At 41.4% G+C, this 22490-nt stretch overlaps 1 protein-coding gene across 1 annotated transcript; it reads right to left on the bottom strand.

Annotated features, from left to right (window-relative positions):
* Positions 1-744: 744 nt before the first annotated feature.
* ANKRD66 (ankyrin repeat domain 66) lies at positions 745-20996 on the bottom strand (the record flags this gene model as incomplete). The annotated part of the gene is made up of 4 exons (XM_082638729.1): positions 20961-20996; positions 4616-4793; positions 2674-2902; positions 745-943 (listed from the first exon to the last, which is right to left on the bottom strand). The coding sequence occupies exons 2-4, from the start codon at positions 4776-4778 to the stop codon at positions 745-747; spliced, it is 591 nt and encodes a 196-aa protein (XP_082494855.1). The 5' UTR covers positions 4779-4793; positions 20961-20996.
* Between the last annotated feature and the right edge of the window lie 1494 nt (positions 20997-22490).

Raw genomic sequence — 22490 nt, 5'->3', positions numbered from 1 at the left:
TTTAGATTTCCTAAAATATACAGTTGACCAAGTAGAGTTGTAATTACATGTTCCAGTATTTTATGCTAGCTCCCATTATTAAGTGGAAAAAAATTAAGGTTTTTATTTCTCACTGAGCTAATCTATTGTCCAAATTGTTTCTCCTGTGTAGAAAGGATCATTGGTAAAAATGGCCCTGCTGAGACTGTGGGTTTCTACCCCAAGCAAAAAAAAAAAAAAAAAAAAAAAAATAGCTGGAAACTCAGAGCTATATCTCTTCACCACTTTGCTTGGTCTATGTGACAACAAATAATTTTTTTTTCATAGATTAACTGACCTGAGAATGTTGGACATTTTTGAGATATTGCTGTTACAATACTTTTTTTTTTTTCATTGAAACAACCAAGTTTCCTTAGGAGATTTTTCTTGGCCCCTGAAATGCTATAATTGCATCTAGGGGTTCAGGAGATGCTGACGGTGCAAATCACTGGTGAAAAAATGCAAGTAGCTGACATTTGTCCCCTCTTGGTAGTACTTAGGGACAGCAGGTATGGGCAAGGAGGAGACAGCCCATGTAGTGAGTCCCCAGGCCAGACTTCCAGATTGAACAACAGGTCAGGAGCTATCGGTAGAAGCCATGTGGGTAATTAATGGTCTAGGAGTAAAATCATGTCAGGACAACACACACCAAACAACACCTAGTCTGGTGCCAAGGAAAGTCTCCTGCCAGAAAACCCAGCTCCAGGTCCTGGGATGCCAGCCTTCTCACACTCTCCTCTCCTTGGTATTGCTGAGCCTGGTGGGGCCTCGAGTCTTATTCTTTTTCTTATTAGTGTTTTGCTTTGAGGAAGGAAGTGACAACTCCAACTCCCTCTTCTTGGAATCCCAGTCTTCATCCCGCTGATCAAGCTGCAACCCCTTCTGCTTGGTGGCCTCGCGGTGGTCCCGGCACTGGGGCTCAGCCCTAGGAGAGGGGAACCAGCTCTCAACTCCCCAACGCCCGTGGACTGGACAGCCTGCCCGGCCTGCAGAGGGGCGTCTCCTCTGCCCTCTACATGCGGCATGGGCACCTCCGCCGTCCAGTCGAGGAGAAAGGCGGCCAAGTTCAAGCATTTCCAAGTATACACTTAGGGAGGTCTCAGACACTAAAGAAACTACTCTGAGGTGGAGAAAAACAGGGTGCCCGGGTGGGATGTCCATAGCATCAAAGACAAGCACTTAGTTTGAAGCCACTTAGTGGCTGCACCACTAAGCCCCCTTACTCATTTTTAAAGTGCTCACATCAACAGAGCAACCTGCATAGTATGGGGAGGCTGTTTTCCTTCATTTATTTTTTAATTTCATTTTTTCCTAATTATAAAAGCTATGTCTGTTCATTGTAGAAAAATTTAAAGTACAGAAACAGGTAGGGAAGAAAATAAAAATTATAATCACGTATGTATTGTATGTATAGATGGATTTATGTAAAGAATAGTTAGATGATATATATAGGTAGATGATAGCTACAGAATCTTAGAACAGGTGATAGATGGAGAAGTAGATGAATCAATCGTCATACACACACGGACGATGGGAAGCATACAAAAACACTGTTTTGTATATGAGGCCAAAGGTGAGTATGTGACTTGCTTATGGACACTGGTGAAAGCCCATTCATGGAGATAAGATTTGAGCCAGTATGAGGACAAATGAAATTTGACAGGATAAATGATCATACAGGCAGGGCAAACAGTATTGTAAGTACAAAACATGATAAAAAGCACAATTCACTCAGAGGACAGCAAACCTGCTTGTTGCTCAGCCCTTGTGCCCCCAACAAGCTGCAAGTGACTTCTCCATATTCAGACCACAAAGCCTCCCTCCTCTGACCTGCTCTTTTGACCTTGTCACTTTCTATCTTGTATTAGTTTTATTTATGTAAACAAGTTCTCTCTTCTCCCAGACAGGGAGATTCTTAGTGTTCAGCACTGTACCTGAAGTATCTTTAAATCCTTTCCAGTATCTAGTTCAATGCCTCTCTAATTTTTATTTTCTGTAAGGTAATGAGGACTTTTTAAAAATTGAAGTATAGTTGATTTACAATGTTGTATCAGTTTCTGGTATACAGCAAGGTGATTCAGTTTTATATTACATATAAGAATATATATATTCTTTTTCAGGTTCTTTTCCCCTTATAGGTTATTATAGGATACTGAATATAGTACTGTGTTATACAGTAGGACCTTGTTGTTTATCTTTTTTTTTTTTTGCGGTATGCGGGCGTCTCACTGTTGTGGCCTCTACCGTTGCAGAGCACAGGCTCCGGACGCACAGGCTCAGCGGCCATGGCTCACGGGCCCAGCCACTCCGCGGCATGTGGGATCCTCCCGGACCAGACACGAACCTGTGTCCCCTGCATCGGCAGGCAGACTCTCAACCACTGTGCCACCAGGGAAGCCCTATCTATTTTATTTATAGTAGTGTGTCTCTGTTACTCTCAAACAATAGATTTTAATAATCTAAATAATCTAAAACAATATAGTTTCCACCCCAAACTAGCCATTTCAGTGAAGAATTGGTAAAAACAAGTCAAACAACAATTGGTTGGATTTCCTCGTTTCATTTTCATCAACCTGAGACCACTGAGTTGGCAAAGACCTTGGTCACTGGCTCCTATTTCTCTGCCCTTTATAGCTGGAAATAAAGGAAACTTACTGCTCCAGGAATGCTACACAGGCTTTCTGCCCATAGATCTGTGCAATCCTCTTTGGTGTGTCTCCAAAGAAGTCAGGGGCGTCGATGGCGGCGTGCAGGGCATGGAGAGTTTTGAGCACGTTCAGATGGCCCGATTCAGCTGCGAAATGAGCGGGGGTCCAGCCCACATCAGTTACCAGGCAGGGCCTGGCCCCGTGCTCTATCAGGAGCTTCAGCACCTCCATGTGTCCTTAGATGTCCCAAGAAGAAACAAAAGGTTAGGATGAAAGTGTCTCTGCTGGACCAAGGCCAGAGCTAGCCTAGGTGGCACAAAAGAGGGGGAGACGTTTGCCCTTGAGGTCCCTCCAGCTTCCAAGCATCAACCCCTCCTCTCTTCTCCCTCTTCTTACCAGGCACTCAGCACCCCACTCTTACCCTGTGGCTCCCACTCTTGGTCTGAGCCCTCCAAGGATTCCCTCTGTTCCTTCCAGGACACCCCCCTCTCCTGTCCATTCTTGCAGACCCTGCCCAGGAATCTTGCTTTTTCTTCCAAGTCACTCTACCTTGACCTGTGCTAACACCCCTAAGGCTCACTCTGCTTTCGGCAGTCTCAATGCCAACTGCAAAACCAAATATTTGGCAACGACATGGATGCACTTTGAGGGCTTTATCCTAAGTGAAATAAGTCAGACAGAGAAAGACAAATATCATATGATCTCACTATATATAGAATCTAAAAACAAAAAAACTGAGCTCACAGATACAGAGAACAGATTCGTGGTTGCTGTGGGTGGGTGCAAGATGGGTGAAGGTACAAAAGGTACAAACTTCTAGTTATAAAATAAACGTCATGAGGATGTAATGTACGGCATGGTGACTATTGCTAATAATACTGTATTGCATATTTGAAAGTTGCTAGGAGAGTAGATCTTAAAAGTTATCACAAGGAAAACAATTTGTAACTATGTATGGTGGCAGATGTTAACTAGACTTATTGTGGTATTTCACAATATATATAAAAATTGAATCATTATGCTATATACCTAAAACTGATATTATGTTGTATGTCAATTACATCTCAATAAAAAATACATCAAGTCCCACTTACATGAAAGCTAGCACAGATTAAGAGCACAGGTTTTCTCGTCAGAGAGATGTGGGTTTATACCTGACAATAAATACTGCTTGCTAATCATGGCAACCCAGATGAGAAACAAACATCCGAGGTTCAGTTTCCTCATTTGCCAGTTAAGGATATATTCACTTACCTTACTGAGTTCTTGTGAAGCACAAAAGAATCACAGGCGTAAAGTACACAGCCCAGCATATAGCAAATGTTCACTGACAGGTGCTTTAGCATAGCTCCCATCACTTTGTACTGGAAAATTCTCCCAACGGATTTCTCTGCAGCCAGGCTTGCTTCCCACCAACCCATTCGCCATACGGGAGTCAAAACAAATTTTTAAAAAGCAAAGTTGACTGTAATACTTTCCTAACATTCTTCAATGGTGTTCTATGGCTGAAGGTCTTGACAAGCCCCTTGGCTGAGTTTTTGCCACGATCCTCCTCCAGTTCTATAACTGAGCCTTGTTTGGCGTGCCCCAGCCATGAACAGGACAAAGTTCCTGTTCTGCCCTCAAGAGGGCAGAAGGCTAACTTTAATTGAGAGTCTCTACGTGCTCGGCAGTGCACATTCGCTATCTTACTGACTCCTCACCACAAGATTCCAAGGCAGCATTACTGCTCTCTTCATACAGATGAATAGACTAAGTCCTGGAGATGTTAAATAACTTGCCTAAGGTGCTACAACTAATAAGTGGAGGTGCCAGGATTGTAATGGGCCCCATTCATTCATCTGGCTCCCAAGAAATGTTCTTTCTACTACCCCACACCGACTACTAACTGGGAACCTCATGAACAGTGGTCTCAAAGGGATGGATCTACATAGGCATTGCCTACTCACCCTTGATTGCAGCCCAGTGAAGTGGGGTTCGGTCATTCCAGTCCACATCCTTGTAGTTTGGGTCACAGAAACCTTTCTTCAAAATCTTTTTCACTGAATTGTAATCCCCAGCAGCTACAGCTTGGTGGAGTTTTGTCATGTCGGCCAGTTTGGTCAATTCCATGACCAAAAAAAACAACTGTGGGAAAAGCATGCCACTTAGGAAATTCTCTGCAACACTTTCTTCCTAGGGAGTGATTCCATAGGGTTCCTGATTGTTTACTTTCTTTCTACCTTATACCTTTGCATCCAGGGCTGCTTCCTGTGCATGCCCTGCTGAGTGTGTATTTGGACCTTAGCTCCTATGGTTAGTGCTTGCCAACCCCTATCCAAAAATGACCAATGGTTCCTTTCTGCCTATAGGATTATAGGCTAAGTTCATGGGCTGACATTTGCTCATTGGCCTCAAACCTCTTCCCAGTACTACTTCCCACTCCTACTCAAAAGTGCTAGCAGTGTGACTCTCAGTTGTGTAATTCTGTGCCTTATCTTTCTCATCTAAAGAATGGGTATAATGGGCTTCCCTGGTGGCGCAGTGGTTGAGAGTCCGCCTGACCATGCAGGGGACATGGGTTCGTGCCCCGGTCCAGGAAGATCCCACATGCCATGGAGCGGCTGGGCCCGTGAGCCATGGCCACTGAGCCTGCGTGTCCGGAGCCTGTGCTCCGCAGTGGGAGAGGCCACAACAGTGAGAGGCCCGTGTACCGCAAAACAAAAAAAAAAAGAATGGGTATAATTAGCCAGGGTCTTTTGAGAATACAAGGACAATTCATGTGAGCAGTTTATACTGGATACAGAGCAGGTGCCCCATGGAAATTAAATATTATCGCTACACCAATTCAGGAGATGGACAAGATGAAAACTTAAAAATAAAATAGCTAAAAATTGTTTACAACATTAAGACACAAACCAACAGTTCTCAAACTACAGTCTATAGACATTTAGAACTCCCTGGGATGCTTTTGGGGGATCCATGAGGTCAAAGCTATTTTCATTATAATATTAAAATGTGATTGGTCCTGTTCCCTGTGCTGATAATTGGTCTGATGGTTCAAAAACAATGATGTAGAAAACCTCTGGTGCCTTAGCACAAAGCAAGGCAATGACACCAAACACCTAGCAGTCAAGGTATTCTTCACCACCCCACACACAGAGTTTTTGTTTTTGTTTTAAGGCTAATTTTAGTAAAGAAATTAAAGCAGTAAGAATTATTTATATTAAATTCTGACCCCTGATTACATGACTTTGTAAAAGTGCTTTTATCATATTATATAATGAAATGTGTCAACATTTGGAAAGTCTGCATAACTTCATGAATCAATATTTTTTATATGACAAGTGTATGATGTTACCAAATCATGCGTGGGTAAAGAGATCTATTCAAGACAGGCCAATGAGTTTTAGTGAAACAGAGTATGAAAAGTACATTGCGATCGTTTCAGATTCTAACTATAATTTAAAACCCTACCACATGTCCAATTCTGGTGTAGCATCAAAGAAGAACATCCACAATTATCTGAAAAGTCTATAAAATATTCTTCTTTTTTCCAACTTTATATATGGGTAAACCTAGATTCTCTTTATATACTTCAACCAAAACAACAAACTGAATGCAGAAGCAGATGTAAGAATCCAGCTGTCGTCTTTTAAGCAAAATATTAAAGGGATTTGACCAAAAAAAAAAAAAAAAAAACTAAAACAATGCCACTCTTCTCACATATTTTGTTTTAGAAAATATACTTATTTTCATAAAACTATTATTTATGTTATTGTGTATTAGGTTTATTACAACTTTTGTAAATGAATCAAGAAACATTTAAAATTTTTCTCAGTTTTAATATCAAATAGGGTAAATACTGATAGCTATAATCCACATCAAAAAATTCTCTCTGGGGTTCACAGTAAGTTTTAAGAGTAAAGAAGTCCCGAGACTCAAAAGTTTGAGACTTATTGATATAAACAAATAAGGGGCTGAGACAGAAAATAAAAGAACAAAGAGAGAGTCACTTCAGGTGAGGCCATGGGGAACGTCTCTCTGATCTCAACATGCGAGGTCTCAAGAAGAGGTTGGACAACTCCTACAGAACACCTACTGAACGCTGGCAGAAGACCTCAGACCTCCCAAAAGTCAAGAAACTCCCCACGTACCTGGGTAGGGCAAAGCGGAGAGATTCCCGCAGAGAGGATTGGTGCCGACCGGCACTCACCAGCCCGAGAGGCTTGTCTGCTCGCCCGCTGGGGCGGGCGGCGCTGGAAGCTGAGGCTTGGGCTTCGGTCAGAGCGCAGGGAGAGGACTGGGGCTGGCGGCGAGAACTCAGCCTGAAGGGGGCTAATGCGCCACAGCTAGCCGGGAGGGAGTCAGGGAAAACTCTGGAGCTGCCAAAGAGGCAAGAGACTTTTTCTTCCCTCTTGGTTTCCTGGTGCGCGAGGAGAGGGGATTAAGAGCGCTGCTTAAAGGAGCTCCACAGATGGGCGCAAGCTGTGGCTGAAAGCGCGGAGCCCAGAGATGGACGTGGGACGCTGAGGCTGCTGCTGCCACCGCCAAGAGGCCTGTGTGCCAGCGCAGGTCACTGTCCACGCCCCCTTTCCGGGGAGCCTGTGCAGCCCGTCACTGCCAGGGTCCCGGGATCCAGGGACGGCTTCCCTGGGAGAACACACGGCGCGCCTCGGGCTGGTGCAACGTCACGCCGACCTCTGCCGCTGCAGGCTCGCCCCGCACTCCGTGCCCCTCCCTCCCCCCCGGCCTGAGTGAGTCAGAGTCCCCGAAGTGGCTGCTCCTTTAACCCTGTCCTGTCTGAGCGAAGAACAGATGCCCTCTGGCGACCTACACGCAGAGGCAGGGCCAAATCTAAAGCTGAGACCCGGGAGCTGTGAGAACAAAGAAAAGAAAGGGAAATCTCTCCCAGCAGCCTCAGAAGCAGCGGATTAAAGCTCCACAATCAACTTGATGTACCCTGCATCTGTGGAATACATGAATGGACAACAAATCATCCCAAATTGAGGAGCCAGGAGTCAGTGCTGTGCCTCTGAGGTGGGAGAGCCAACTTCAGGACACTGGGCCACAAGAGACCTCCCAGCTCCACATAATATCAAACGGCGAAAATCTTCCAGAGATCTCCATCTCAACACCAGCACCCAGCTTCACTCAACGACCAGCAAGCTACAGTGCTGGACACCCTATGCCAAACAACTAGCAAGACAGGAACACAACGCCACCCATTAGCAGAGAGGCTGCCTAAAATCATAAAAAGTCCTCAGACACCCCAAAACACACCACCAGACGTGGACCTGCCCACCAGAAAGACAAGATCCAGCCTCATCCACCAGAACACAGGCACTAGTCCCCTCCACTAGGAAGCCTACACTACCAACTAAAGCAACCTTAGCCACTGGGGACAGACACCAAAAACAACGGGAACTACGAACCTGCAGCCTGCAAAAAGGAGACCCCAAACACAGTAACATAAGCAAAATGAGAAGACAGAAAAACACACAGCAGGAGAAGGAGCAAGAAAAAAACCCACCAGACCTAACAAATGAAGAGGTAATAGGCAGTCTACCTGAAAAAGAATTCAGAATAATGATAGTAAAGATGATCCAAGATTCTATTTCCAAGATACAAAATCTTGGAAATAGAATAGACAAAATGCAAGAAACAGTTAACAAGGACCTAGAAGAACTAAAGATGAATTAAGCATCGATTAAAAACACAACAAATGAAATGAAAAATACTCTAGATGGGATCAATAGCAGAATAACTGAGGCAGAAGAACGGATAGGTGAGGTGGAAGATAAAATAGTGGAAATAACTGCTGCAGAGCAAAATAAAGAAAAAAGAATGAAAAGAACAGAGGACAGTCTCAGAGACCTCTGGGACAACATTAAACGCACCAACATTCGAATTATAGGGGTTCCAGAAGAAGAAGGGAAAAAGAAAGGGACTGAGAAAATATTTGAAGAGATTATAGTTGAAAACTTCCCTAATACGGGAAAGGAAATAGTTAATCAAGTCCAGGAGGCACAGAGAGTCCCATACAGAATAAATCCAAGGAGAAATACGCCAAGACACATACTAATCAAACTGTCAAAAATTAAACACAAAGAAATCATATTAAAAGCAGCAAGGCAAAAACAACAAATAACACACAAGGGAATCCCCATCAGGATAACAGCTGATCTCTCAGCAGAAACTCTACAAGCCAGAAGGGAGTGGCAGGACATAATTAAAGTGATGAAGGAGAAAAACCTGCAACCAAGATTACTCTACCCAGCAAGGATCTCATTCAGATTTGATGGAGAAATTAAAACCTTTACAGACAAGCAAAAGCTGAGAGAGTTCAGCACCACCAAACCAGCTTTACAACAAATGCTAAAGGAACTTCTCTAGGCAAGAAACACAACAGAAGGAAAATACCTACAATAACAAACCCAAAACAATTAAGAAAATGGGAATAGGAACATACATATCACTAATTACCTTAAATGTAAATGGATTAAATGCTCCCACCAAAAGACACAGACTGGCTGAATGGATACAAAAACAAGGCCCGTATATATGCTGTCTACAAGAGACCCACTTCAGACCTAGAGACACATACAGACTGAAAGTGAGGGGATGGATTAAGATATTCCATGCAAATGGAAATCAGAAGAAAGCTGGAGTAGCAATTCTCATATCAGACAAAATAGACTTTAAAATAAAGACTACTAGAAGAGACAAAGAAGGACACTACATAATGATTAAGGGATTGATCCAAGAAGAAGATATAACAATTGTAAGTATTTATGCACCCAACATAGGAGCACCTCGATACATAAGGCAAATACTAACAGCCATAAAAGGAGAAATCGACAGTAACACAGTCATAGTAGGGGACTTTAACACCCCACTTTCACCAATGGACAGATCATCCAAAATGAAAATAAGTAAGGAAACACAAGCTTTAAATGATACATTAAACAAGATGGACTTAATTGATATTTATAGGACATTCCATCCAAAAACAACAGAATACACATTTTTCTCAAGTGCTCATGGAACATTCTCCAGGATAGATCATATCTTGGGTCACAAATCAAGCCTTGGTAAATTTAAGAAAATTGAAATTGTATCAAGTATCTTTTCTGACCACAATGCTATGAGACTAGATATCAATTACAGGAAAAGAGCTGTAAAAAATACAAACACATGGAGGCTAAACAATACACTACTTAATAATGAAGTGATCACTGAAGAAATCAAAAAGGAAATTAAAAAATACCTAGAAACAAATGACAATGGAGACACGACGACCCAAAACCTATGGGATGCAGCAAAAGCAATTCTAATAGGGAAGTTTATAGCAATACAATCCTACCTTAAGAAATCCTACCTTAGGAAACATCTCGAATAAACAACCTAACCTTGCACCTAAAGCAATTAGAAAAGAAGAACAAAAACATCCCAAAGTTAGCAGAAGGAAAGAAATCATAAAAATCAGATCAGGAATAAATGAAAAAGAAATGAAGGAAACAATAGCAAAGATCAATAAAACTAAAAGCTGGTTCTTTGAGAAGATAAACAAAATTGATAAACCATTAGCCAGACTCATCAAGAAAAAAAGGGAGAAGACTCAAATCAATAGAATTAGAAATGAAAAAGGAGAAGTAACAACTGACACTGCAGAAATACAAAAGATCATGAGAGATTACTACAAGCAACTCTATGCCAATAAAATGGACAACCTGGAAGAAATGGACAAATTCTTAGAAATGCACAACCTGCCAAAACTGAAGCAGGAAGAAATAGAAAATATGAACAGACCAATCACAAGCACTGAAATTGAAACTGTGATAAAAAATCTTCCAACAAACAAAAGCCCAGGACCAGATGGCTTCACAGGTGAATTCTATCAAGCATTTAGAGAAGAGCTAACACTTATCCTTCTCAAACTCTTCCAAAATATAGCAGAGGGAGGAACACTCCCAAACTCATTCTACGAGGCCACCATCACCTTGATACCAAAACCAGACAAGGATGTCACAAAGAAAGAAAACTACAGGCCAATATCACTGATGAACATAGATGCAAAAATCCTCAACAAAATACTAGCAAACAGAATCCAACAGCACATTAAAAGGATCATACACCATGATCAAGTGGGGTTCATTCCAGGAATGCAAGGATTCTTCAATATACGCAAATCAATCAACGTGATACACCAGATTAACAAATTGAAGGAGAAAAACCATATGATCATCTCAATAGATGCAGAGAAAGCTTTTGACAAAATTCAACACCCATTTATGATAAAAACCCTGCAGAAAGTAGGCATAGAGGGAACTTTCCTCAACATAATAAAGGCCATATATGACAAACCCACAGCCAGCATCGTCCTCAATGGTGAAAAACTGAAACCATTTCCACTAAGATCAGGAACAAGACAAGGTTGCCCACTCTCACCACTCTTATTCAACATAGATTTGGAAGTTTTAGCCACAGCAATCAGAGAAGAAAAGGAAATAAAAGGAATCCAAATCGGAAAAGAAGAAGTAAAGCTGTCACTGTTTGCAGATGACATGATACTATACAAAGAGAATCCTAAACATGCTACCAGAAAACTACTAGAGCTAATCAATGAATTTGGTAAAGTAGCAGGATACAAAATTAATGCACAGAAATCTCTGGCATTCCTATATACTAATGATGAAAAATCTGAAAGTGAAATCAAGGAAACACTCCCATTTACCATTGCAACAAAAAGAATAAAATATCTAGGAATAAACCTACCTAAGGAGACAAAAGACCTGTATGCAGAAAATTATAAGACACTGATGAAAGAAATTAAAGATGATACAAATAGATGGAGAGATGTACCATGTTCTTGGATTGGAAGAATCAACATTGTGAAAATGACTCTACTACCCAAAGCAATCTACAGATTCAATGCAATCCCCATCAAACTATCAATGGCATTTTTCACAGAACTAGAACAAAAAATTTCACAATTTGTATGGAAACACAAAAGACCCCGAATAGCCAAAGCAATCTTGAGAACGAAAAATGGAGCTGGAGGAATCAGGCTCCCTGACTTCAGACTATACTACAAAGCTACAGTAATCAAGACAGTATGGTACTGGCACAAAAACAGAAAGATAGATCAATGGAACAGGATAGAAAGCCCAGAGATAAACCCACGCACATATGGTCACCTTATCTTTGATAAAGGAGGCAGGAATGTACAGTGGAGAAAGGACAGTCTCTTCAATAAGTGGTGCTGGGAAAACTGGACAGGGACAAGTAAAAGTATGAGATTAGATCACTCCCTAACACCATACACAAAAATAAGCTCAAAATGGATTAAAGACCTACTTGTAAGGCCAGACACTATCAAACTCTTAGAGGAAAACATAGGCAGAACACTCTATGACATAAATCACAGCAAGATCCTTTTTGAGCCACCTCCTAGAGAAATGGAAATAAAGACAAAAATAAACACATGGGACCTAATGAAACTTCAAAGCTTTTGCACAGCATAGGAAACCATAAACAAGACCAAAAGACAACCCTCAGAATGAGAGAAAATATTTGCAAATGAAGCAACTGACAAAGGATTAATCTCCAAAATTTATAAGCAGCTCATGCAGCTCAATAACAAAAAAACAAACAACCCAATCCAAAAATGGGTAGAAGACCTAAATAGACATTTCTCCACAGAAGATATACGGACTGCCAACAAACACATGAAAGGATGCTCAACATCTTTACTCATTAGAGAAATGCAAATCAAAACTACAATGAGATATCATCTCACACCAGTCAGAATGGCCATCATCAAAAAGTCTAGAAACAATAAATGCTGGAGTGGGTGTGGAAAAAAGGGAACACTCTTGCACTGCTGGTGGGAATGTGAATTGGTACAGCCACTCTGGAGAACGGTATGGAGGTTCCTTAAAAAACTACAAATAGAACTACCATATGACCCAGCAATCCCACCACTGGGCATATACCCTGAGAAAACCATAATTCAAAAAGAGTCATGTACCAAAATGTTCATTGCAGCTCTATTTACAATAGCCAGGGCATGGAAGCAACCTAAGTGTCCATCATCCGATGAATGGATAAAGAAGATGTGGCACATATATACAATGGAATATTACTCAGCCATAAAAAGAAATGAAATTGAGCTATTTGTAATGAGGTGGATAGACCTAGAGTCTGTCATACAGAGTGAAGTAAGTGAGAAAGAGAAAGACAAATACTGTATGCTGACACATATATATGGAATTTAAGAAAAAAATGTCATGAAGAACATAGGGGTAAGACAGGAATAAAGACACAGACTACTTGAGAATGGACTTGAGGATATGGGGAGGGGGAAGGGTAAGCTGTGACAAAGCGAAAGAGTGGCATGGACACATATACACTACCGAACGTAAGGTAGATAGCTAGTGGGAAGCAGCCGCATACCGCAGGGAGATCAGCTCGGTGCTTTGTGACCGCCTGGAGGGGTAGGATAGTGAGGGTGGGAAGGAGACACAAAAGGGAGGGGATATGGGAACATATGTATATGTATAGCTGATTAAATTTGTTATAAAGCAGAAAAAAAAAGAAAAGACAAGAAGTAAGACAAGAAATTGGCTCACATATCATCTTAAAACTTCAGTCAGATCATGTCGTTCTATTTAAAACCCTCCACTGCTCTCTCATTACATTGAGAATAAAATACAAAATGTTCACAACGGCCTGTAAAGTCTGTAGGATTTTCCTCCACCCACACATCTCACTCTTTTCCAAGCTCACTGCTGGCCAGTCACGTGGAAGCATTTTCTGTTCCTGGAAAATGCCAGGTCTTTTACTGCTGCAGGATCTTGCACTTGCTTTCCCTTCTGCCGGGAATGCTTCCCTCTGCCCAGATCTTTGGTTGGATAAATCATTCTGATCCTTCAGAATGCAGTTTTGGGGTGCTAAGAATATTGTATATTATATCTTCAGATTTGTATGCTTTGCTCTATGGATGTCGTGCCTCAATAAAAGCTAAAATATAAAGTGGGCCACCTATAGTAGTTCACTACCACAAAAAAAAAAAAAAAGAAGAGGTTGGAGTCAACCATACAAACTGTGGCTGAGCAGCAGAAGCAACCAGAAATTTGTTAGAAATGCAAATTATTGGGCCCCAACTCGGACCTCCAGTATTAGAAACTGGGGTGGGGAGGGAGCAGTCAGTGTCATGGTAAGCCTTCAAGGTGAGTCTGATGTATGGGAAAAGCAAGGAGAGAGAGACCTTCAAGATGACAGAGGAGTAAGGCGTGGAGATCACCTTCCTCCCCACAAGTACATCAGAAATACATCTAGATGTGGAGCAACTCCTACAGAACACATACTGAACACTGGCAGAAAACCCCAGACCTCCCCAAAGGCAAGAAACTCCCCACATACCTGGGTAGGGCAAAAGAAAAAATAAAAGTCAGAGGCAAAAGAATAGGGACAGGACCTGCACCAGTGGGAGGGAGCCGTGAAGGAGGAAAGGTCTCCACACACTAGAAGCCCCTTCACGGGTGGAGACTGCGGGTGGCAGAGGGGGAAAGCTTCGGAGTAGCGGAGGAGAGCACAGCAACAGGGGTGCAGAGGGCAAAGCGGAGAGATTCCTGCACAGAGGATTGGTGCCGACCAGCACTCACCAGCCCTAGAGGCTTGTCTGCTCACCCGCCGGGGCGGGCGGGGGCTGGGAGCTGAGGCTCGTACTCCACCCAAAAACAACAGAAAACACTCTCTTCTCAAGTGCTCATGGAACATTCTCCAGGATAGATCATATCTTGGGTCACAAACAAGCCTTGGTAAATTTAAGAAAATTGAAATCATATCAAGTATCTTTTCTGACCACAACTCTATGAGACTAGATACCAATTACAGGAAAAAAATCTGTAAAAAATACAAACACATGGAGGCTAAACAATACATTACTAAAAACCAAGAGATGACTGAAGAAACCAAAGAGGAAATCAAAAAATACCTAGAAACGGCTTCCCTGGTGGCACAGTGGTTGGGAGTCCGCCTGCTGATCCAGGGGATGCAGATTCATGCCCCAGTCCGGGAGGATCCTGCATGCTGTGGAGCGGCTGGGCCCGTGAGCTGTGGCCGCTGGGCCTGCACGTCTGGAGCCTGTGCTCCACAGCAGGAGAGGCCACAGCAGTGAGAGGCCCGTGTACCGCAAAAAACAAAAACAAAAACAAAAACAAAAAACCTAGAAACAAATGACAATGAAAACAGGATGACCCAAAACCTATGGGATGCAGCAAAAGCAGGTTTAAGAGGGAAGGTTATAGAAATACAATCCTACCTCAAGAAATAAGAAACATCTCAAATAAACAACCTAACGTTACACCTAAAGCAATCAGAGAAAGAACAACAACAACAACAAAATGCCAAAGTTAGCAGAAGGAAAGAAATCATAAAGATCAGATCAGAAATAAATGAAAAAGAAATGGAGGAAACAGTAGCAAAGATCAATAGAACTAAAACCTGGTTCTTTGAAAAGATAAACCAAACTGATAAACCATTAGTCAGACTCATCAAGAAAAAAAGGAAGAAGACTCAAATCACTAGATTTCGAAATGAAAAAGGAGAAGTAACAACTGACAGTGCAGAAATACAGAGGATCATGAGAGATTCTACAAGAAATTATATGCCAATAAAATGGACAAACTGGAAGAAATGGACAGATTCTTAGAAAAGCACAACCTTTTGAGACTGAACCAGGAAGAAATAGAAAATATAAACAGACCAATCACAAGCAATGAAATTGAGACTGTGATTAAAAATCTTCCAACAAATAAGCCCAGGACCAGATGGCTTCACAAGGGAATTCTATTAAACATTTAGAGAAGAGCTAACACCTATTCTTCTCAAACTCTTCCAAAATATAACAGAGGGAGAAACACTCCCAAACTCATTCTACGAGGTCACTATCACCCTGATACCAAAACCAGACAAAGATGTCACAAAGAACCAAAACTACAGGCCAATATCGCTGATGTACATAGATGCAAAAATCCTCAACAAAATACTAGCAAACAGAATCCAACAGCATATTTAAAGGATCATACAACATGATCAACTGGGGTTTATCCCAGGAATGCAAAGATTCCTCAATATATGCAAATCAACCAATGTGATAAACCATGTAAACAAATTGAAGGAGAAAAACCATATGATCATCTCAATAGATGCAGAAAAAGCTTTTGACAAAATTCAACATGCATTTATGAAAAAAACCCTCCAGAAAGTAGGCATAGAGGGAACTTACGTCAACATAATCAAGGGCATATATGACAAACCCACAGCCAACATCGTTCTCATGGTGAAAAACTGAAACCATTTCCACTAAGATCAGGAACAAGACAAGGTTGTCCACTCTCACCACTATTATTCAACATACTATTGGAAGTTTTAGCCACAGCAATCAGAGAAAAAAAAGAAATAAAAGGAATCCAAATCGGAGAAGAAGAAGTAAAGCTGTCACTGTTTGCAGACGACATGCTACTATACATAGAGAATCCTAAAAATGCTACCAGAAAACTCCTAGAGCTAATCAATGAATTTGGTAAAGTAGCAGGATACAAAATTAATGCACAGAAATCTCTTGCATTCCTATACACTTATGATGAAAAATCTGAAAGAGTAATTAAGGAAACACTCCCATTTATCACTGCAACAAAAAGAATAAAGAATAAAATACCTAGGAATAAACCTACCTAAGGAGACAAAAGACCTGTATGCAGAAAACTATAAGACACTGAAGAAAGAAATGAAAGATGATACAAACAGATGGAGAGATATACCATGTTCTTGGATTGGAAGAATCAGCATTGTAAAAATGACTATACTCCCCAAAGCACTCTACAGTTTCAATGCAATCCTAATCAAACTACCAATGGCAGTTTTCACAGAACTAGAACAAAAAATTTCACAATTTGTATGGAAGCACAAAAGATCCTGAATAGCCAAAGCTATCTTGAGAAAGAAAAACAGAGCTGGAGGAATCAGGCTCCCTGACTTCAGACTATACTACAAAGCTACAGTAATCAAGACAGTATGGGACACAAGAGGGAAGAGATATGGGAACATATGTATATGTATAACTGATTCACTTTTTATAAAGTAGAAACTAACACACCATTGTAAAGCAATTATACTCCAATAAAGATGTAAAAGAAAAAGACAGTATGGTACTGGCACAAAAACAGAAATATAGATCAATGGAACAGGATAAAAAGCCCAGAGATAAACCCACACACATATGGTCACCTTATTTTTGATAAAGGAGGCAACACTATACCATGGAGAAGAGACAGCCTCTTCAACAAGTGGTGCTGGGAAAATTGGACAGCTACATGTAAAAGAATGAAATTAGAACACTCCCTAACACCATACGCAAAAATAAACTCAAAATGGATTAAAGACCTAAATGTAAGGCCAGGCACTATAAAACTCTTAGAGGAAAACATAGGCAGAACACTCCATGACATAAATCACAACAAGATCCTTTTTGACCCACCCCTTAGAGAAATGGGAATAAAAACAAAAATAAACAAATGGGACCTAATGGAACTTAAAAGCTTTTGCATAACAAAGGAAACAATAAACAAGACGAAAAGACAACCCTCAGAATGGGAGAAAATATTTACAAATGAAGCAAGACAAAGGATTAATCTCCAAAATTTACAAGCAGCTCATGCAGCTCAATATCAAAAAAACCAAACAACCCAATCCAAAAATGGGCAGAAGACCTAAATAGGCATTTCTCCAAAGAAGATATACAGACTGCCAACAAACACATGAAAGGATGCTCAGCATCACTAATCATTGGAGAAATACAAATCAAAACTACAATGAGGTATCACCTCACACTGGTCAGAATGGCCATCATCAAAAAATCTACAAACAAGAAATGCTGGAGAGGGTGTGCAGAAAAGGGAACCCTCCTGCACTGTTGGTGGGAATGTAAATTGATACAGCCACTATGGAGAACAGTAAGGAGGTTCCTTAAAAAACTAAAAATAGAATTACCATACGACCCAGAAATCCCACTACTGGGCATATACCCTGAGAAAACCATAATTCAAAAAGAGTCATGTACCACAATGTCCATTGCAGCTCTTTTTACAATAGCCAGGACATGGAAGCAACCTAAGTGTCCATCGACAGATGAATGGATAAAGAAGATGTGGTACATATATACAATGGAATATTATTCAGCCATAAAAAGAAACAAAATTGAGTTATTTGTAGTGAGGTGGATGAAACTAGAGTCTGTCACACAGAGTGAAGTAAGTCAGAAAGAGAAAAACAAATATCGTATGCTAACACATATATATGGAATCTTAAAAAAAAATAGCTAGCTAGTGAGAAGCAGCTGCATAACACAGGGAGATCAGCTCTGTGCTTTGTGATCACCTAGAGGGGTGGGATTGGGAGGGAGGGAGGGAGACGCAAGAGGGAGGAGATATGGTGATATATGTATATGTATAGCTGATTAAATTTGTTATAAAGCAGAAACCAACACACCATTGTAAGGCAATTATACTCCAATAAAGATGTTAAAAAAAAAAAAGAAAAAGAAAAGCAAGTAGAGTTCTAGATTGGAAGAGAAGTAAATAATGCAGTTAACCTGAAATGCCCTAGTTGTTATGATGGCGGTGATTTCCTGGTACAAAGGGAAAGGACCAGTCACCAAGACTAGGAAGTGAAAGGCACTTTTCTCCCAAAGTGTCCTAAGCTGGGTCCCAAAAGGATAAATAAGAGTCATCTTAGGGACCAATGTTGGCAGAGGATCCCAACTCAGGCACACAGCGGGGAGGCACATTCTGGAAAGTGCAAGGAACTCCAACTTTAGTGTGTAGACCAAGAGTCCACACACTTTTCCTGTAAAGGGCCAGATAGGAAATGTTTTATGTTCTGTAGGTCAAGAGGCAAAATCAAGACTCTTATGTAACAAGAGAAAAACTCCCGCCCTGTTTACCAGTTGTGGACCATCATGGGGGAGGAAGCGTTGGTGGTGGTGGGTGAGCATGATTTGTGTCGAGAAGCCCTCAGCTGGAGACATTCTCAGGGCAAAAAGCTTGAGGGCGAGGGGCCTGGTCCATGGGTTGGTCACTTTTGCTCTGCCCCACTGATGCCCAGATCCCAGCACGCCCTCTCTCCTCTCCAAAAGCCCTACCACCTCAGGTCGACAGCTGGCGGGAGACAAGGTGACTTGCCTTGTGTGAGATCCCACAGCTCAGTGGCCGGAAGTTCCAACAACAGAGTTCCCAAAGTGTAGATGGTGACCAGTAGGACCCTGGGCAGTGGCTAGGCCCAGCCTTGGGCTTGGGAGGGAAGTACTGGAGGCAGAGGAGGGAACAGGGGCAGAGAAAGTCACCTCAGCTGGCTCTCCGAGGCTCAAAGTCCTTGCCCCCTTGAGGCCCACCACCATTGGAGGTACCCATGGGCCTACAAAAACAGGGTGTGGGCCAGGAGTCAGATTGGACCCATAGACCATAGTTTACCAATCTCTGATGTACATAAAGTAGCTGGGATCTTGCTGAAATGCAGATTCTGATTCAGTAGGTCTGGGATGGGCCTGAGATCCTGCCTTTGTAACAAGTCCCCACGGCAACTACTAGTGCATCGGCCACACTCTGAGTAGCATTGTCTCTCTACAGGCAGGGGAGAGAGCAAGATTGGAAACCTGAAGTCAGATAGAGGCAGTGAGGATGTTGTTCTCCACAGAAGGACTACGTGAGAATCACTGGTAGGTTTAAAACAATAGATGCTTGGATCTCAGCCCAAAGAGGTTCTGAATCTCTGAGTGTGCAGGACATGTCTTTTGCATGAAGTGGGTACTCAGTACATATGTTGAGTAACCAAAGATGACATGGGTTGTGTTTTATCTTTTTGGCTTGTTTGTTTTAGTAGAAAATCTTGACACTGGAGCATTTGATCAGTGATAAAAGAAAATGGTAAACAGAAGTGCTAGAGGATTTCCAACCTGCAGGAGTCACAAAAAGTCACAATGTGTCTGGGAGTCTCTTTGCTTGCCTTTCACACAAACCTTTAGTCAGGTTTATGCAGAAATCAACCCCATTTGTTTTGCAACTGAGTTCATATCGAGGATATTCCACACGTTCTCATGGGGAAGTTGCAATTCAAGTAGAAGTTTTCAATGGAATACAAATAGAAGATTTTTCCAAAAAAAAATATGTACGGGACCAATAAGAATACAAAAAGATGCCCAGCATCATTAGTCATTAGGGAAATGCAAATCAAAACCACAGTGAGACACCATTTCACAATCATTAGGATAACTATAATTTAAAAGCCAAATAATAACAAGTGTGAGGATGTGGAGAAACTGGGACCCTCATACACTGTGGTGGGAATATAAAATGGTGCAGCCACTTTGGAAAGCAGTTTGATAATTCTTCAAAAGGTTAAACATGGAGTTATCATATGACCAGTAACCCCACTCCTAGGAGTAAACCTAAAAGAAGTGAAAACATATGTCCACACAAAAACTTATACACAAATGTTTATAGCAGCACATTACTCAATAGCAAAGAATTGGAAACAACTCAAATGTCCATTAACAGATGAATGCATAAATAAAATACAGGATATTCATACAATGGAATAGTATTTGACAGTAAAAAAATGAGGAACTGATACATGCTACAACATGCATGAACCTTGAAAACATGCTAGGTGAAAGAAACCAGTCACAAAAGACCACATATTGAAAGATTCCATTTATGTGAAATGTCCAGAATAGGCAAAGCTATAGAGATAGAATGTAACTTATTGGTGGTCTAGGACTGGGATGAGTTGGGGGTGGGAAGTGAGCTAAGGAGCATGGGATTTCTTTCTGGTGCAATGAAATGTTCTAAAATTAGGTAGTGGAGGGTGATGCTTTCACGACTTTGAATATATTAAAAACCACTGAACTGTGTACTTTAAAGAGATGAATTTTATGGTATGTGAATTATATCTCAATAAACCTGTTTAAAAATCAATGCTACTATTAATTAGAAGCTTTCTTACAGAAAGCCAAAAATTTGTTTGTAGAAAACAGATACAATTCACTAGCCTACCACTAACTACAAAAATTTAGCAAAATTTCCTACACTAGAATCCATGTAAATTTGATTAAGTGAACTTGAATTTCCATCTTTCTCATGACAGGTGTCTCAGTGTAAAAACTGGCCAGTAAATATAAGTTGTAATAAGTATGAATGATCTATAATAACTGCAGTAAAGATCTAAAGACAGAGGTAATGTAAAAATACTTACTGTCTGTTGAAATCTGCGGCGCTCAGTGTTCCAAGGGAGTCCTAGCTGCCTGTCTTGTTGTGTTCACACCATGGAAACTGATCCCGCCCGCCTCATTAAAGCCTGCCAATCAACGTCAGCCTCACAAGGTGGGGACCGTCTAGGGGCGGGGACTGCTCTTCTGCTTGCCTGGATGTGGTTCAGCAATTGCATTCTGCTTCTGTAGTCCAAGAGGGGTCTTTAACAGGTTCTTCTGGAACAGCATTTGATTAAAAAATACGAAAATGTTAAAAAACAATCGCCAGTCCCCAAGACACCACGAAGGAGGTAAGGAAACAGCGTCTGCCCCTCACATTCAGAACCCGCTATGAGATCTCAGGCAAAGCCTTTAACTTTGCTGAGCCTCTTTTTCTCATCAATAAAATGAAGTTTTAACACCTTTCTCATAAGGCTATGAGAGATGAGTAGCTGAAATAATTTATAAAGCACCCCACATAGGGTAGAGGAAGAAACAGGGGGAGGGAAGGAGGAAAACTTTAGGTGCTTCCGTCTTGCTTCCTCTTTTGCTCCCTTACTCTAAGCAGCTGGTATTTTAATGATGATGCTGGTCTAAGAGACCTTCTCCCTCCCTCTCTCCCTCCTTTCCCTCCCTCCCTCCTTCCTTCCTTCCTTCATTCCTGCCTTTTCCTTCTCCTCTTCTTCCTCTCCCTCCCTAACCCCCACTTTCATTCCTTCTCCCTCTTTTCTTTTTTTCCTTTTTCCCTGTATTTCTCTCCATTCTTTCTTCCCACATGTATTTATTGAGTGCCTTATATCTGCCAGACACTATGCTGGGCCTTCTGGAGAACAGGGCACTCTCTCTTCCTGTCTTCTTTGAGCTTAGAGTTCAAAGAAAAAGACAATAAGGAAGAAAACAAATAAATGTCTACATGTAAAATTACAACTTGTGTAAGTCCTGTGAACAAACAATGTACAATGGCAGAGAATAACAGGAGAGGAGGTGATGGTGGATGGCCTGAGAGGGTGACCTCTGCGCTGACACTTGGCATAAAAGAAGAGGCCAGGAGCTGGGGAAAGTGTTCCAGGCAGAAGAAAGGAAACAGCTCGGCCTAAGTAAGGAATAAAGAAGAGGAGGATGCAGCTGGTCTACGTGGTTGGGGCAAGGAGAAAAGATGGGTTTTATATAGGCAAGGGCTATATCATTCAGGGTCTTCTACAGTATGTCAAGGAGTTTGGGTTTTTTCCAAGTACAAGGAGAAATCATTGAAGTTCCTTGTTTTAAGCCAGGGACAAGATTGTGCAATTTATATGTTTTGAAAAGTAACTTTGGCTTCTACATGGAGAACAGGTTAAAGGGACACAAGATTGAAAGCAGGAAGACCACCAAGGGGGCTACTGCCCAAGTCCAGGCAAGAAAGGAAAGTGGCTTGTGTATTTGGCAGTGGAGATGATGGAGAGAAGAGAATGAATGAAATAAAAAATTATTTAGGAGGTAATATTAACAGGACTTGTCAATGAATTAGACATGAGCAGTGGGGGAAATGGAGGAAT

Source organism: Mesoplodon mirus (genome assembly GCF_964341445.2).
Source record: "Mesoplodon mirus genome assembly, chromosome: 12".
Taxonomy (NCBI): Eukaryota; Metazoa; Chordata; class Mammalia; order Artiodactyla; family Ziphiidae; genus Mesoplodon; species Mesoplodon mirus.
The sequence above is the reverse complement of the archived record's forward strand: the minus strand, read 5'-3'. Positions and strand labels throughout refer to the sequence as shown.